At 45.3% G+C, this 19,180-nt stretch overlaps 2 protein-coding genes across 5 annotated transcripts in view; both read right to left on the bottom strand.

Annotated features, from left to right (window-relative positions):
* The window catches only part of ZNF385C (zinc finger protein 385C), a 213,439-nt gene that overhangs the window by 31,555 nt on the left and 162,704 nt on the right, over nt 1-19,180 (bottom strand). The window lies entirely within an intron of this gene.
* Nucleotides 3,907-18,308, bottom strand: C14H17orf113 (chromosome 14 C17orf113 homolog). The gene is made up of 3 exons (XM_069954046.1): nt 18,081-18,308; nt 13,520-14,119; nt 3,907-7,860 (listed from the first exon to the last, which is right to left on the bottom strand). Exons 2-3 carry the CDS (start codon nt 14,087-14,089, stop codon nt 6,316-6,318), a joined length of 2,115 nt encoding a protein of 704 aa, XP_069810147.1. The 5' UTR covers nt 14,090-14,119; nt 18,081-18,308; the 3' UTR covers nt 3,907-6,315.

Below are 19,180 nucleotides of genomic sequence, written 5' to 3'. Positions count from 1 at the left end.
TTGGTGTGGTACCCCATTTTGTGTGATTCACATTTTGTGTTTGTTTGTGTCTTGTCCTTCACTTAGAGGAGGGAAGGGAACGTCATCGTGGTTGGGGCCACCCTTTTAAGGAGGTGGGTCACCCCAAAAGGTAGGGAAAGTATCACTATCTAGGAGTGGACAGAGTGCACCTTGTCCTCTCGTGTGTTTCCCTTTTAATAAGTTCCGTTGTTTATACATTTACACTGTTATTTTCCTAAGTGCGGTGATTTTGATTCAGATTGGTGATTCTATCTATTTTTGCTATATATACCTTTCTTTTTTATTATCTTGATTAAAAGTTATGTTTTAGTTCCTATGTGGGTTTGTGGAAAAAGTTAAAGGGGTTGGCCACTTTACAGTAAAATAGTTCAGTGTACAGTATTAGTAGGTGTACTCACATCCCTTACTGACAGCAGCTCCCGGTGTACCTCATAGAGATAAAATCAGACTCCTGCTCGGTGGTGAGTCTGTCCATAAGATGTCTGACATGGAGGAGCATGTGACCCTGCCACGCCCCTAGTGTCCACCAAGCCTATATATGCCTTTGGAGGACAATGGGAGCGGAACACGGTCACATGCTCCTGCATGTCAGCCATCTTATAGACAGAATCACCACAGAGCAGGGCAGCACAGCCTGGAGGAGGGGAGTCTGATGTTAGCTCTATGAGGTACACAGGGAGCTGCTGTCAGTATATACAGTGAGTACAGTTACTAATACTGTACACTGAGCAATTTTACTATAAAGTGACCAACCTCTTTAACTTTCACAGACGGAACTACATCTGCCCACCAACTCAATTCTCGAACCATTTGTATGGATTTCTATGCATTGTCCAATTGTTTTTGCCATCTAGAATAACTTGCTTATTATCTCTGCGTCAGTGTTCAGTCCTGAAGGATCCAACAGTACATCTGATTGTAGTGAACCATATCCAGTACGTGTCACACGTATGTGCAATGGATCCGCTTGTCTTGTTCTCTCTTCTTTCCAAAAAGAACTAGACATCTGCCACATCACAGGGATTCCATATCGACTGAAATTATGTTAAACAGTTCAATCATTGGGAATGAGCAGCCGCACAAACGACTGCTGGATTGTTCATGTGGCCGTTCACTTTCACTAATCTATGCCTCACATCCGGCTTACATAGGTGTGTTACTTCCAAAGAATTTCTAGGCCTATATATCTGCATTTCATAGAAACATAGAAGATTGTCGGAAGAAAAAAAAACCCTGGTCCGTCTAGTCTGCCCTATTACTATTTCCCTTCTTATTTTCTTAGGATAGATATATGTTTATCCCAGGCAGGTTTATATTCAGTTATTGTAGATTTACCAACCACATCTGCTGGAAGTGTGTTCCAAGCATCTACTACTCTTTCAGTAAAGTAATATTTTCTCATGTTGCTTCTCAAGTAACTTCATTATTCGTCAGGGGAAAAAGCAGTCCATTTGGTCATGAATCGTCCTTTGTACAGACTCTATTAACTGAGGTTTCAGTGTCAGTTCAGAGTATGCATACAGTCCTTCGTCAGTGATGCATTGTGGGTACTATGTATTTTCACCATACACTATAAAACTAAAATTATAACCTCCTGAAAAGTCTGATCATTCGCCATTTGATTACCGGTGGCTGAAGAAGTTGGATTCAGTCCAAGGGAGTCTGGAAAACACAGATACAACCATAGGTCATCGTCTGTATCCATTATTTCCAGGACTCCCTAGGGCTGCGTCCAACTTCTTTAGCCACCTGTAATCAATTGCAGCACGGTCGGTTTTGAGCATGCTCAAGTTGCACTCACCCATTTGCTGTATAAATGTGTCACTTTTATCATAGAATACTTTTGATATGTCATAGAGAAATGTCAAAAGTTTTGATCGGTCCGTGTCTGAGTGTTCAGACCTGTAGCGATCGGGAGATAGAGCTGGGAGAAGACCGCACTAAGCGCAGTTCTCTCCAGGCTCTGTGTCACGTGATCAATCGGGCTCATAATGTAAGTCTATGGAGCCCGACTGATAAGGGACGCCCTGCAGTGTGGTCTTGGCTCATTCTCCCAATTGATACAGGTCTGAACACTCAGATCTGGACCGATGAAAACTTTTGACATGTCTCTATGAAATATCAAAAATTTTCTATGACAGTAACACTTTAAGACTACACACCCTAGGGCTGCATCTATCTTCGGCCACTTATCTTCAGCCACCAGGAGCCAAATGTTGAGTGTTCGCGAACCCAGACTTACTGTATATTTGCTCATCTCAACTATACACCATGAGATAAGGGTACCCCAGGCCTTTCTTTGAAAAAGTTTTATTCATTTTCAATGAGATTCATTCCACTGTTATTGTAAGGGAACAAAATTCAATAGGAAAAAAAATTCCTTCTGTGACGAGGGATATGCTCACCTACAATACCCAAGAATGAACCTCTGGAATCCATAAACAGCCAAGACATTGTTGAAGACAATTGTGTATATGCATGGCAGTGTTTGGCTAAAAACTACAGTACAGGAATATAAGATATTCAGAATTTTATTATTTCTTTTACTTACAAAAGCGATAAAAAGAACATGCAGTCGTACGGTGAAAAAAGTCCGAAATTCTTTGGAAGAAGTAAAGAAAGGCTTAGAAAGTACACGAGAGAAGCACTGACAATTGTACACCACAGATATAGTGTGACATCCTTACATTGTAGATAAAAATCATACAGAGCCATCATCATTTATTAAAAAAAAATAAAAATAAGCACAGGTATTAAGATAACCTTAATTTTAACATCTAAGGCTGCCATGTTCCTCTACATTTAGCTTTAAACTGAGCTGTAACTTTATATAATGATGTATTGTAAATGGACATCTTATCTATATACTGGAGTCACCTTTCACTGTAATCCTGCATGTGATGATAAGGAGGAAACATTTGAAAAGTTCTTTTACAGAACAGGAAATCACAGCTTATTTTTAGGCTTAGTGGCCAGAAAAAAAAAAACTGCGAGCTTTAAGGAATATTTTATAATACACATAGTATAATGTAAAATATGAAGGGAAAAAAACACCCAAAATACACGTTTACATAAAAAACATGATTCAAACAGTAGGTAATTTTCTGATGACACACTCCCTTTTAAAGGACAACTCCAGTGCCAATGTTTTTAATGGTGATTGAAACACATTACAAAACCATCCCCTCCGGAATTGTAATAAAGTCATACTTACCTCATTCCGGTCAACCACAGGATCTTTTGCCATCTTGTGTTGATGTCGTCACTAGTAGAGGGAGGCTGGCCTAACTTGGGTTCCTTATTCAGGCCAGCCTCCTTCTACTACATTGTCAGATGACTCACAGCTTGCTCAGCTCTGGTTGGCTAAGCAAGCTGTCAGTCATCTGATTCTCCCAGCCGAAGAACCAGGAAAAAAGGAAGAAGACACGGAGCAGAGCCCTGAGAACCCGCAAACACCAGGAGTGAGGGTAAGTTTAAAAACTGTGTTTGTGAGTGTTTTTCTAAACAGCATTGGAGTTGTCCTTTAAAAGAGAATTCCGAGCAGGGGCATTTTTTCCCAAACTTCTGGGGAGGGGATAGGTGAAAAAACAACATGCACCTATCTCCCCAGCTCCAATGCTGGTCCGCGCTTTCCTCCGCTCCGGTCCCTGCTGCTTCCGGATATAGAGAGGGGACTTGGGAAATGACGTTCCAGGACCGCTCGGCCAGTCAGCAGCCTTAGCGGGGTCCCACCTCTGCCACTGACTGGCTGAGAGGGCCTGACAAGTCATTTCCCAGGTCCCCACTCAGAGAAGGAAGCAGACGGGGGACCGAAGCGGAGGACAGCAGACACCAGCGTTGGAGCCGGGGATATAGGTGGATGTTGTTTTTTTTACCCAACTCCTCCCCGGCAATTTAAAAAAAAAGCCCCTGCCTGGAATTTTCCTTTAAGGGTGGAGAATCTCCAGGAAGACAAGCAATTAAAACTGCTTTAATTTTTAGTTCTAACGTCAAATATCATTTGTAAAGCAATGAAAGTGCAGAACTACTAGTCACATTTGTACCAAATAAAAAATATTTCAAGGGGGGCAATTCAACTCTTTTACAACAAAGAATCACACAGGTTCCTAATATAGTAGCCCTGACTGCGGCTTACCGCTCCCAGGATAAGGAGAGCAGGCAGTGATTTTTCATCACTCCTGATCCCGGTCTTCACCAACATCATCTGTCAGTGGATGGTTGGGAGAGCACCATACACCTGCGATGGCCAAACCGTCTGCGAGCAGCGGGTACGGCCGACTAAAGTACAAGGTGTATGGGGACTTTTAATGATAAAGCTACCGCAATTCTAGCAACTTTATCTTTTTTTTTTTTTTTAAACAAAAGACTTCTGAAAAGAACAGCATTTAGAGGATGTAAGTTCCTGCTCACATAAAACAGTCTTTAGGCTCAGCAGCAGCAGGACTAAGTAAGTGCTTTGCGTTCTATTAGATTCAGGGCAGTTTGGTTACATAGGCAGCTTCTTCTTTTTTTTTTGCTATAATCTATCTACCTTAAGGTAGTAATTAACAGTGAATAACCACATGTGCAATAAAGCTGATAACACTGCATATAGTCAACAAGTATACTGAATGGAAGTTGCCATGTTGTATGCGTCATATTGGATAGGACTTTGGTGCATATGCAACAGCGCTCCTAGTGGGAAGTTCTATGAAGTGCATCGGTCACTGTCACAAACTAATGGCAGTGACTCTGAGAAGAAAATACTGATATGAACGGGTCATTCCGAAGCTTGTTGCTTTCCCGTTTTTTCATACATTGTAAAGTTATTTTAAACAGTGCTCAGTCTTAATGTTTCCAAAGTCCTAGGGGGAGATTTATCAAACATGGTGTAAAGTGAAACTGGCTCAGTTGCCCCTAGCAACCAATCAGATTCCACCTTTCATTTTCCAAAGAGTCTGTGGGGAATGAAAAGAGGAATCTGATTGGTTTCAATTTAAACGATAATCGTTTTGTGTAAATGCGGGCAACAATCAAAGGACCAACGAAAAATCATTTATCGTTCATTTGGTGCTTACACCAAAATCATTGTTACTATTTCGCTGTAATTCCACATTCGTTCATAATTGTTCACTAATGGTTTGCGATCGTTTATCGTTAAAAATCGCTTTGTCTAATAGGACCCTATGTCTATGGAGCAGAGATATGTGGAGAGATGATCTCAGCTGCTCGCTTTTCCTGGCTTGTTTTAACAATTTGTGGGGATCTAAAACACCTAGACCCTGACCAATTAAACCTTTTGACGTCTCTGTGACTTGTCAAAACTTGTATAAAAAGACAAGAAAACACTTTAACCAAAACAGATCTATTTTTAAAGGTGGCTACTACAAGGCACAGCCACTGGCACTACGGGTGGACGGGTAAGTAGTAAATGCGGTCCTGGAGGTAATTTGGATGGCAGGAAAGATTGCGGTCTGTGCCTGAAGCGGTGCCTGTACAAGTGCGGAAGCACGAAACAGCTGTAGCAATCAGCTAGAGGGTGTTGGTGTGGGAAGCTGTCCGATGTAACCATATACGAATATTGGACTTTTATCTGTTCTGATGGAAAGAAAATAAAGTTTACGTGAACCAAAACGGTGAGTGCCCTCCTCATATCTTCGTTTGTGAACTATTTTTAAAGGTGGTTGTCCCACCAACAAGACACATCTCCTATCCGAAAGATAATGAATGGGTGTCCTGAGCAACCTCAAGAATGAGGGTCCAGAGTCTCCAATCTTAATGGAGCGGCAGTCTCGAACTGCTGCTCCATACATTGTCTATAAGACCATACCAGAGATACCTAAGTGCTGTACTCACAGCGAACCCCCAGGGATACACATATCTGCTATCTTGGGGAAAGGGGACACATGCTGTTGGAGGGACAACTAGTTGACCTAAATCATACACTTCTTTAAGAACCTGAATAAATAAGTTACGTAGAGAAGACATAGAATTTTGGTGTCAATACAGAACTGGTATACCTTATTGTGTAATTGTAAAAATACAACTAGATACTCTTGTGTTTTTCAAACTTCATCACTTTTCTATAGGAATAAAATTTCTACATTGCAGAACTTTGGAGTATAATATTGGGCCCTTTGACTAGTCGTGGTATGGAATGTTGACCAGTCACCTGTATGGAAAGTTTCTGGACTAACCAAGCAATACCATGTTTGGTTAAAATAGTTATAAATGATAGCTCTACTTTTCTAGGATAAAATTTATAATAACCCTGTATATTATAGTAACTTGTGTAATCACGCTGTGACTACTGCTTCATACATCCTGGGTTTCCCATCTACCTTCGGAGACAAAGGGCTCTGGTTCCCTTGTGTTTTCAAAGTAGTGAATTGCTCTAGAAAAATCTAACTCATTAAGTTCTGGGCCATCAATAGCAATTTTAAGAACATCACTAAGGTCACCAGCCGTTCCTCCCTGATGGCAACTTTGCTTCTGAAACTCTTTCACTTGACTTATTTTTTCGAAGAGTACAGATCCAAGTGGCAGGACTAAAGCAACAGCAGCTAGGACAGTAAAGTCGGGGAAAAGCTCATGCATCTCGGAACTGGAGTGAACCAGCTTTACACAAAGATCTCGAAAACTCAAGTGGCTAAGGCTGAAGACAATACGCTTGAAGAGGGCAAAGTCATTTGATGCTCTCTCAGGGACCAAGACATGAGAGAAGTACTGTAAAAGGTGCCGTAATTCCACTTCACCATAGGCACCAATATCATCCAGGGAGGATGGGTAACTCTTTGGATTGAAGACAGATGAAAAAGAGCTGATCACCTTAAGAACACTACTAGGAAATCGGTCCTGAAGGTTCTTGCACACATTTTCAAGACAGGCTTCTTTTATGATCTCAAAGTCTTTCAACTGGACTTTGGAGCATTCCACTAATTCTACACCTTTGTAGTAGAACCTGCTCTCATTGTCCTCATCAGGATGTTCATTCAGCTCATTGAGAAACTCTTGAAAGTTTTGTCCGTTCGTAGCTTTTTGGGCCTGCAAGGTAGCAAGTGATGCTGTGACTATTGGATTTATCATTGATATATCGAGATCCTCAATCTGGAAGAACTGGTTAAGTTTTTGGAAGATGGGTAGTATATCAAGTAAAATTTTTGTAAACGCCACAAACCAGAACTTTTTAAGCTCCAAGCACAGTCCACTGGCTATGGGAGACTTGGCAGATTCACTTTCAAGTAAAAGAACAAAAGTCGGCCACGAAGAGTCAATGGTTTCGACAGCTGTCAAGATGGATATCCAATGAACCATTCTTGCCCAGTTTAAGTCTATGCCACAGGTGTTGAGAATATTATGCAACTCGTGAAAGCTTTGATTTTCACCATTTTTGTTACCATACAGTCTATATACTGCATCTATAATACTTTCATATCTTTTTACATATTCAACACTGGTAAAACATTCAGACGGAAACAAAGACCTCCTGTGAAAAATACTGTGAAACTCGGATAAAAGAGGACAAAGAGTTTTTAGCTTTTCACCAATGCCATTTTGCCTATCTGACATTAGTGATGCACCATCGGAACTTAACCAAACTACTTTCTTAGGTGGGACGTGGAAATCATTTAAAAAGTCTTTCACTTTGTCTAAAACAGAGTTGGCATCCCCTGAACACAACTGAAACTTGCCCAGAAATGCATTGTGCACTTGTCCATCACAAGGTGAAATAGATGTAGTGAACACTACGAGACTTCGTTGCTCTGTGATATCCATGGCCTCATCAAACACAAGCCCAATGAATGGAGAATCTTTCAATCTCTTTCGATCTTCATTTTGCAGTACCTTAACAATGGCTGCCTGAATTGATCAAACACAAGAGTATGTCAATCTTTATGTCTCATATAGTTTCACGATAACTTATTAGAAACTCTTACCACTGCAACACACAATAATGGTATTTGTTTACTAACTAGGTCAGGTAGACAACCCCATTTGATATGTCGATTAGGGTATATGGACCTCAAAGAGAAACACAATGATCACCAATGACATTACAGCCAGTGGCATGCTGGCAATGGTAATTGAAAACAGGACACAGTACACCTCAGCCTGCTGCTTAAAGGGCTTCACACTGGTCCACCACAGAAATCATGAACATGTGACCATCAGAACTGGACCATGGAGTCTGATCTGACTAACCCTTTTAGAAGTTGGATGCAGCCGTAGGAAGTCTTGGAAAACCTGGATACAGCCTATGGCTGTAACCATGTTTTCCAGGGAGCCTTAGGGCTGCATCCAACTTCTTCAGCCACTGATATCCAAATGTTGAACAATTGGACTTGAGCATGCTCAAGTTCTGCTCATCTCTAGCTTGACCTGTGGCTGTAACTTTGACAGGTACCACCTACCTAAAATTGTTGCGGAGTGCCCTATTCCAATAGGATAATGCTCTGGCCATGTTGCAAAAATTGCTACAAACATGAGAAAGAGATTAAGATGTTGACATGGCCTCCATGAACTCCACAGATCTCAATGCTGGAAAAATAATCTGGTCAATGGGAAGCTCCACCTTGCAACTCCCATGACTGCAAGGATCTGTATTGGTGCAAGGTGGTACAACCTTATAGGTCTTGTGGAGTTTAAGTATGGAAGGATTACAACTGTTTTGGTGGCAGAAGGGGAAACTACACAATATTAGGTAGATGGTTTTAACCTTATGCCTGACTGGCATCAGAGGCTCTCGTTCTGGTAGTCCCAACCCACTATACAATAAATCTGCCTTGCATGGACTGCTTTATGGTTGACTATCTGGTTTCCTTTTTTTAAAAGGGCGTTTTCATGAGATTTAATGGACCAAACCCAATCTCATCATATACATTTCCCACAGAGAAACATCTATAAATACTAAATGACAGAATGAATTCAAGAAACCCTGACTACAGTCCCTGAGATAGGAAGAGCATCTCAAATTGATTTTACGTAAACGCCTTTACAAACACAATATTAGACGCCATACTTTATTCTGTCATCTTCCGGGGAAAAAAATTATGTTGAAATTTGTTCTCTTTTTCACTACTGACAACAAATCAACATTGTACTTGACCTATTTAAAGTTACACAGACAGCAGAGGAGCGCAGAGGCTCAGATCTTTGCCTTGTTCTCTTTCCCATTACTGGGCATGCAAATCTCCAGCTGGCTGCCAGATTTAACTGGGCTCAGACAATGCCTTGTGGCATCTGTACAGTTCTATTTCGTTTGGGTACAAGTGCATTAAAAAAAACTGTAGGGAATGATGTGTGCCATAGCTTGGGGTGGCTTAGTGAGCTGGGTAGTGATTAATTAAAGGCTATGCCCAATCCAAGAGTACTTTTTTTTATTTTTCTTTCATATAAAATGGCAAATATCCAAAACCCAGTGACCTTTGAATCTGCCCTTCATCTTTATTGCATTAGAGTGTCTTTTAGATATCTCTTGTGTAAAATGTATCCGAGCAGAGGAGAGCTGGCTGGCTGTACGAGGGAGAACCTCACCAATGAATCCAATGATGAATGGACCATCATAATTAAAATATGTGACGAGAACAAAGCTAATCCATATCTGTGGAAGAAACTGAACTGCGGACAAGAATCTGCTTTCCAAAACAGCCGCCTATAGATGGGCTTGGCTTGTTAAAATTCCAGTTTAAAGAGGATGTACCACCAGGTACATCCTCTTTAACCTGAACCCACGGATCGAATGGCGCCGTCACGGGGAAGCCGGTGCCACGGTCCTTTTTTCGGACCGCGGCCCGGTTCCCGTGCCGTTCTATGCACCGGAACCGGCCAGTGCTCAAGCACTGGAGGCCGGCCGGGCCGCCCCCAGTGGGAGGGAGTTCCTTGCCGGTTCCGGTGTATAGAACGGCACCGTGCACAGGAACCGGGCCGCGGTCCGAAAAACGGACCGCAGCTCCGGCTTCCCCGTGACGGCGCCGTTCGATCTGTGGGTTCAGCTTAGAGAGGATGTACCTGGTGGTACATCCTTTTTAAAGCTCTTATAGGAGTCAAATACTGACTTCAATGAAAAGTCTACACACACATTTATGGTGATCGCCTCTAGGAGAAACATTACTCCTTTGGTCCCGTGCAGCCGGCCACCACTGTGCTCTTTACTGACAACACCCGAAACAGCTGTCTACAGACGGGTAACGTCCCTTTCTGAGGAGTTTCTGGCTTGGCTTATTAAAACCCCCAAAACAAAAAGTAAATAGTATTGTCCGCTCACCACATAGCTTAATATGTTAGGCACATCATCTAATAGAGCATGGTAGGGGGCCGACTCGCGTGTAACACATGACATAGGAGAAATGAATAATCCTCCAGCTCCAACATAGTAAAAAATAGTAAAAAAAAAATGTATACGAATATTCATATTCTTTTAATATTTTTCATGTTTTACCAATAATTTATTTTACTATTTTACGTTGGAGCTGGAGGATCATTCATTATTAAAACCCCAGTCATGTTCTAAGACCTCTTATAGGAGTCAAACACTTACTTGAAGGTAAGGCCATTACCAAAAGGGTCAGTGAGCTGCTTTCCATATTCCATTCCTATGGAGCGGCAGAGACAGCCGGGTACGTCCGACCCACCACCCCCCCCCCCCCCGACATCCTACTCTTCCCCTATCCTGTGGATGGGGGAATGGTCCATTTTTCCTGGACAACCTCTAAGTAATCCTAAATAATACCACAGTCAGGAGTCTCCTATATAGACCTCAGTGGAGGATAGTGACAAAGAGACTGTGAACATTGGCACTCAAACACCTCATTGATTCCTACGGGAACTATTCATTCTGGTGGTAAAGTACTAAAGAAAAATGAACACTTCTTCTTGGATATGCCAAAAGATATCTGTTTGGGGAGCCAGCAGTTGGATGCCTTGGGATAAGGTTACTTTCGGCAGGAGCTGCTAACAAACAAAATTACCCTCTAAGTTGGCACTTGGCAGCCATTGCACTAAAGGGGTTATCCAGCGCTACAAAAACATGGCTACTTTTCCCCCTCTGTTGTCTCCAGTTCAGGTAAGGTTTGCAATTAAGCTCCATTTACTTCAATGGAACTGAGTTCCAAACCCCACCCAATCTGGAGACAAGAGAGGGGGAAAAGTGGCCATGTTTTTGTAGCACTGGATAACCCTTTTAAAGAAGAACGTGAGGTCCAATCTGAGATGGCACTAAAGTGGATGCTTTCCAAAAAAAATCACATCATTCACAAGGGGGTGAAGCCACATTTAGAGGACATTACCAGTATTTCTATGAGAACTGAACATTTTCATGTAAAAAAAATTGCTAAAAATGGACCTTGACCTAAATTAAATTATTCTAATTTCGGACAAAAACGTTATTTATCCTATAAAGACGTCGGTCGGTTTAAACCCCCAAAGCCTTCTTCTATTAGTTCTTCCCGGTACTTCGGATTTGTCCTTTAGAGATGTGTTTGTCTAGTAATAAATTCTGCTCACAGCCTTTTTATGGGGCTATACTTTACGACTATCCATGGGGAGCTAATTTATAACCCGCAAGCTGTAATAAACGGCAGATCGAGATTGCATTTCATTTATCACAACATTTAAGGTAAGGAGATTATAATACCGGCTCCACTCTCCGAGCGTTCGCAGGAACCTCCTTAAGATTAAAAGCCTTTCTGTAAGATGGTATCAATAGTAGTAAAGCATATTAACCAATAAAGCCCAACGAGAAATGAGCTTTAATGACCATTATAGAAGCTACACAATAAAATGTGTTAATTGGAAAATGCAGCGAGCGAACTTGGCTACTAAGGTCCACAGTCATTTCTAATTGGGTTTCCAACTTTTTGATCTAATTTTTACTGCTTTATGTTAAAAATATAGCTTTTGTGGACTGCTATGGTTTTCTCCAAAAATAAGACAGGGACTAATATTATTTAAAACTTCAAAGTCTTTTTGTCAGCTCACTGTGTAAATAGATGAAGGTCTGGTTCCAGTCCTGGAGCAAGTGTGATATACACCCGGTGCCAACAGGTGACAGTGAATTAAAAGAAATGGAGGAATCCACCGCTCCACAGGTAGAGTAAAACAAGAAATTTCATTCCAACGTGTTTTGGGGCAAAGCCCTTAATCATGGCAATATTGCCATGATTAAGGGCTTTGTCCCGAAACACGCTGGAATAAAATTTCTTGTTTTACGCTACCTGTGGAGCGGTGGATTCCTCCGTTTCTCTTCATTCACTGTCACCTGTTGGCACCAATTTCTTTGTCCTGAAACGCGTCGGTGCATACTTTTATTGTGCTATGTTTTAGACTGATGGAATAAAATTTATTTTTTTACTCTACCTGTAGAGCGGTGGTTTCCACCATTTCTCTTCATTCTCTAATATTATTATTACTAAGGTTAGTTTTCAGGGTAGGTCTTAAAGGGGTTATCCAGAGCTACAAAAACATGGCCACTTTCTTCCGGAGACAGACCCTCTCTTGTCTCCAGCTTGGGCGGGGTTTTGCTGCTCAGTTCCATTGAAGTGAATGGAGTTTAATTGCAAACCGTACCTGAACTGGAGACAAGTGTCGTGCTGTCTCTGAAAGAAAATGGCCATGTTTTTGTAGCACTGGATAACCCCTTTAAGTTTTTCCACAAACAACAATCCATTGTACTGTATTGTACTCATAGCGCTGGACTGTAACTAGGGATTATATGTCCAAAAACCCTGTAAAACCCTGAACCCTGTAAAGAGTTAGGGCTCATTTTCAGGGTAAGTCTTATTTTTGGAGAAACACAGATTAAGTTCAGAGCCAATTTTTTTTTTTATTGTTCTTATTCATCTAAAACATTCTACAGTTTTGTGTCTACAGATGCTATGCAGACCTATGTGTTTCCGTGGTAACAGACTACAAGCAAACTTTCTGTAGTCCGATCCAGCAGTCACGTAGGTCCTCGTTTATATCACGATTAGTACCTCCAAAGCGAAATATCAGAATCCATTGCAGAGGGATCTGTGCTCGGGTTGGAGCCCCTTTGATGAACCAAACATAGTCAAGTTAGTGACTATGTTCTGGTAATTTTCTAAGCACAATCAGAATCAATTGAGCTGTGTCACAGAGGCAATAAGGTCACAGTGTGCGTGTGTGTGTGTGGGGGGGGGGAGGCGGGGATTCGATGGGTCCACTTAAATCTCAGGGGTGTTATTACTTCCTGATGCACTGTACTCGCCCCAACACCGGACTATCTGAAATGCTTCAAAATGAGGCAGTAAAAGATTTCTCTATGCATTGACGATAGAAATACTAAGCGTCCATTTGCTTGTTGGAGTCATGTCGTGCAAAAAAATTGATGCAAAATATGACTGCAACGTACGAACAGACTCTAAAAGTAATCTTCCAGTTTAATGTTTTAGCACAATTTGAGTCTTTGGAATAAACTTCTACTCCAGCCCTATAACTTTCCAAAACTCAACTGGTCCCATAGGCTCCTATGCTGACATGTTGGGGGTCTGACTGTACACACCTGCATTTGTCTTACACTGCTCGGATGGTAATATTCATTTTGCTCGGACGACAAGAGAGCCTCGCAAAGGTTAAATTTCTGCAGCTCCAGCAAAGATGGAAGTTTCACGCTCGAGATACCGGCCTTTGCCATGGTGTAGACAGTGGTCAGTATGGCTATCTTAGATGGATCCATCTCGGCTTTGATCACTGACTTGAGCTCTTGGTGGAACTGCATCTCCATGGCTAGTTGCTCGCTATTTACAGCGAGCGCCTGCCTATGGGCGCCGGAGGTCACATGACGTAAAAGCGCATGTCTCTGGAAATTGTCAGTCCCCACGGTGAAGGCGTTCTCAGCTTTGCCGTGCTTGTTTTTCACAAGAGCCTGTCGACACTCCATACAAAACATCAGCTTTCGGTCGTAATCAAACTCCAGCCATGTGAACTCTTCCTTCCAGTGCTCGTTGAAATAACGCTTACATTTCTTATTGGAGTTTGACGTCTCCCCCGCTGGCTTTTTTCCAGGGGTCACCATGCTCCCTCCGCTGCCCATGGTGAAATCATACATTAGGGGAGGGCTGAGGTTGTCCATGCTGCATTACACTGAGCACGGAGCTCAAGACTGGTGGGCGAAAGAGACAAAGGGAAAGGAATTAGGGACTAAGCAGAGCCGCCTATATGATGGAAATTTTACTGTACAATTAGAGGTGAGCGTCAATGAAGCATGCTCGAGTCCGATGGTTCGGCATTTGATTACCGGTGGCTGAAGAAGCTGTATACAGCCCTAGGGAGTCCTGGAAAACATGGATACAGACTATGGCCCTAGAGCTGCATCCAACTCCTTCAGCCACCGGTAATCAAATGCTGAATGATCTGACGCGAGCTGCGCTCATCTCCATGTACAATACATGGCTCTCAGGGAGTCATAGGGATATTGAGGAAACTCTCACTGCAGATCCCCTTGGTCTATGTGAAGCTGGCCTCTATCCCGCTCCATCCCAATATATACATAAAGCTGAGTGTACACATATAGTGGTTGAGAAGGAAGAAACCTGCCCGGATATCACTCATATGAAATGTACATTGCCCTATTACTATCAGCAGAAACAGGTCCCCCTGCCAGAGTGCAGACATTGCTGCTGCCCATGCATCCCCTGCTGCCCCTATATACCATACTGCCCATACATACCCTGCTGCCCCTATATCCCATACTGCCCATGCATCCCCTGCTGCCCCTATATACCATACTGCCCATACATACCCTGCTGCCCCTATATACCATGCTGCCCATACATACCCTGCTGCCCCTATATACCATGCTGCCCATCCACAATCCTGCTGCCCCTATATAGCATGCTGCCCCTATATACCATGCTGCCCATACACAATCCTGCTGCCCCTATATAGCATGCTGCCCATACATACCCTGCTGCCCCTATATACCATGCTGCCCATACACAATCTTGCTGCCCCAATATACCATACTGCCCATACATATCCTGCTGCCCCTATATACCATACTGCCCATACACAATCCTGCTGCCCCTATATACCATACTGCCCATACATACCCTGCTCCCGCTATATACCATACTGCCCATACATACCCTGCTGCCCCTATATAACATACTGCCGCCCCTATATACCATACTGCCCATACATACCCTGCTGCCCCTATATACCATACTGCCCATACACAATCCTGCTGCCCCTATATACCATACACAATCCTGCTGCCCCTATATACCATGCTGCCCCTATATACCATACTGCCCATACATACCCTGCTGCCCCTATATACCATACTGCACATACACAATCCTGCTGCCCCTATATACCATACTGCCCATACACAATCCTGCTGCCCCTATATACCATGCTGCCCCTATATACCATACTGCCCATACATACCCTGCTGCCCCTATATACCATACTGCACATACACAATCCTGCTGCCCCTATATACCATACTGCCCATACACAATCATGCTGCCCCTATATACCATACTGCCCATGCATACCCTGCTGCCCCTATATACCATACTGCCCATGCATACCCTGCTGCCCCTATATACCATGCTGCCCATACATCCCCTGTGCCCCTATATACCATACTGCCCATACATACTCTGCTGCCCCTATATACCCATCAGCCTATACACAATCCTGTTGCCCCTATTTACCATACTGCCCCCATACATACCCTGCTGCCCCTATATACCACTGCCCATGCATACCTTGCTGCCCCTATATACCATACATACCTTGCTGCCCCTATATACCATACATACCCTGCTGCCCCTATATACCATACTGCCCATACATACCCTGCTGCCCCCATACATACCCTGCTGCCCCCCCCATACATACCCTGCTGCCCCCCATACATACCCTGCTGCCCCCCATACATACTCTGCTGCCCCCCATACATACTCTGCTGCCCCCCAAACACACCCTGCTGCCCCCCATACATACCCTGCTGCCCCCCCATACATACCCTGCTGCCCCTATATACCATGCTGCCCATACACAATCCTGCTGCCCCAATATACCATACTGCCCATACATACCCTGCTCCCCCTATATACCATGCTGCCCATACACAATCCTGCTGCCCCAATATACCATACTGCCCATACTTATCCTGCTGCCCCTATATACCATACTGCCCATACATACCCTGCTGCCCCCATACATACCCTGCTGCCCCCCCCATACCCTGCTGCCCCCCATACATACCCTGCTGCCCCCCCATACATACCCTGCTGCCCCCCATACATACCCTGCTGCCCCCCATACATACCCTGCTGCCCCCCATACATACCCTGCTGCCCCCCATACATACCCTGCTGCCCCCCATACATACCCTGCTGCCCCCCCATACATACCCTGCTGCCCCCCCATACATACCCTGCTGCCCCCCATACATACCCTGCTGCCCCCCCATACATACCCTGCTGCCCCCCATACCTACCCAGCTGCCCCCCCATACATACCCTGCTGCCCCCCATACATACCCTGCTGCCCCCCCATACCTACCCTGCTGCCCCCCATACATACCCTGCTGCCCCCCCCATACATACCCTGCTGCCCCCATACATACCCTGCTGCCCCCCCATACATACCCTGCTGCCCCCATACATACCCTGCTGCCCCCCCATACATACCCTGCTGCCCCCCATACATACCCTGCTGCCCCCCCCCATACATACCCTGCTGCCCCCCATACATACCCTGCTGCCCCCCATACATACCCTGCTGCCCCCCCATACATACCCTGCTGCCCCCCATACATACCCTGCTTCCCCCCATACATACCCTGCTGCCCCCCCATACATACCCTGCTGCCCCCCCATACATACCCTGCTACCCCCCATACATACCCTGCTGCCCCCCCATACATACCCTGCTTCCCCCCATACATACCCTGCTGCCCCCCCATACATACCCTGCTTCCCCCCATACATACCCTGCTGCCCCCCCATACATACCCTGCTTCCCCCCATACATACCCTGCTGCCCCTATATACCACTGCCCATACATACCCTGCTGCCCCCCATACATACCCTGCTGCCCCCCATACATACCCTGATGCCCCCATACATACCCTGCTGCCCCTATATACCACTGCCCATACATACCCTGCTTCCCCCCATACATACCCTGCTGCCCCTATATACCACTGCCCATACATACCCTGCTTCCCCCCATACATATCCTGCTGCCCCTATATACCACTGCCCATACATACCCTGCTGCCCCCCATACATACCCTGCTGCCCCCCCCATACATACCCTGCTGCCCCCCATACATACCCTGCTGCCCCCCATACCTACCCTGCTGCCCCCCCATACATACCCTGCCGCCCCCCATACATACCCTGCCGCCCCCATACATACCCTGCCGCCCCCCATACATACCCTGCCGCCCCCCATACATACCCTGCCGCCCCCCATACATACCCTGCCGCCCCCCATACATACCCTGCCGCCCCCCATACATACCCTGCCGCCCCCCCCATACATACCCTGCCGCCCCCATACATACCCTGCCGCCCCCCCCATACATACCCTGCCGCCCCCATACATACCCTGCCGCCCCCCATACATACCCTGCCGCCCCCCATACATACCCTGCCGCCCCCCATACATACCCTGCCGCCCCCCAAACATACCCTGCCGCCCCCCATACCTACCCTGCCGCCCCCCATACCTACCCTGCCGCCCCCCCATACATACCCTGCTGCCCCCCCATACATACCCTGCTGCCCCCCCATACCTACCCTGCTGCCCCCCATACCTACCCTGCTGCCCCCCCATACCTACCCTGCTGCCCCCCCATACCTACCCTGCTGCCCCCCCCATACATACCCTGCTGCCCCCATACATACCCTGCTGCCCCCATACATACCCTGCTGCCCCCCCATACATACCCTGCTGCCCCCCCATACATACCCTGCTGCCCCCCATACATACCCTGCTGCCCCCCATACATACCCTGCTGCCCCCCCATACCTACCCTGCTGCCCCCCATACATACCCTGCTGCCCCCCATACATACCCTGCTGCCCCCCATACATACCCTGCTGCCAGTGCTGAGGCTGGAGAAGTTATCAGGCTGCAGCAGCTCACAGTGCGCTCCCCCCTCTCCTCACACACAAAGCGGCCATATCAGCCGGGACTAGCCGCTCATCCTCCCCGACAGCTCCGGAGCCTTCCCGCACTGTACCCCGCACTCAGCACCGGGAAAACTACGCGGCCGCGGGGAGACCCCGGAGCCTGGGAGCAGCCATGATGTGTGTGACCGCCGTGTGTGTGCGCTGAGCCCTCCGCTACTCTGCCGCATTGTCAGTGCTGCCCCCTGGAGGCCGGAGACGGCAGTGCGCGCCATCACATCATGTCACCGAGGTCACTGGCGCCCCTCCAGCAATCGCACGTTTGCACAGTGAAGAAACCGCACAGATTACATCCGTTTTTTAATGCATACAGTGATGTATTTTAACTAGAAAAATATCCCCATAAAGATTTTATCTTTTTTTTGCTTTTGGAGTATTTTTTTGCAGTTTTTGTTTTATCAAAATTTTTTCGTTTTTTTTTTTTTTTTTTACAGCATTTAAGGGCATTTTATTAGTATATGTATTGCCATTTTTAAAAGTTTTTAAGATTTTACTTATTTTACCCTTTTAAAATTATTATTCTATTATATTTTATTCTATTGTAGGGATCTTCCCGGGGGATGGTGTGTTTGGACACAGTTCAGGCAGCAAACTTGGGCTCATAAAACAGCTTTGGGTGTTTATTTGTAGCATAAACAGTCCAGTAACATAAATACAGCAACACAGTGCAGTGAGAATAAACAAAACAAAAAGTCCTGCCCGTCTGGGCGCTTACTAATACAGCAGGTTACCTCTCTGGCACTTCAGTGATCAGTATTGCGGGGTGTGAACAGGCCCCAGCAGCGGCTGTCTTCCCAGCTCTCACCAAACAGCATGCAGGCTGTTCACTCCTGGCTGAGAGAGAGACCTGTACACTGAGCACAGCTTTTGCCTTCTCAGGCTGATTGGGATCAGAGCTCACCTGATCCCAAAACCCACACTGGATCGAGGGGGAGGGAATGGCAAGTCCCACTACCAAAACCTACCTGCCATTCCATGTAAGTCCAGGCCCGGCAATAATAAATAA

This window comes from Dendropsophus ebraccatus, chromosome 14 (assembly GCF_027789765.1).
Source record: "Dendropsophus ebraccatus isolate aDenEbr1 chromosome 14, aDenEbr1.pat, whole genome shotgun sequence".
NCBI classification, from domain to species: domain Eukaryota; kingdom Metazoa; phylum Chordata; class Amphibia; order Anura; family Hylidae; genus Dendropsophus; species Dendropsophus ebraccatus.
Note: the sequence above shows the minus strand (reverse complement) of the source record. Positions and strands in the feature narration are given on the sequence as shown.

Excerpts from the sequence above, each read along its gene's own strand:
- C14H17orf113 (XM_069954046.1), bottom strand. The coding sequence starts at position 14,089 with ATGGACAACCTCAGCCCTCCCCTAATGTATGATTTCACCATGGGCAGC. Across the intron at positions 7,861-13,519 it reads GCAGTGTAAGACAAATGCAG|GCAGCCATTGTTAAGGTACT; the intron begins GTGTGTACAGTC and ends TGATCAATTCAG.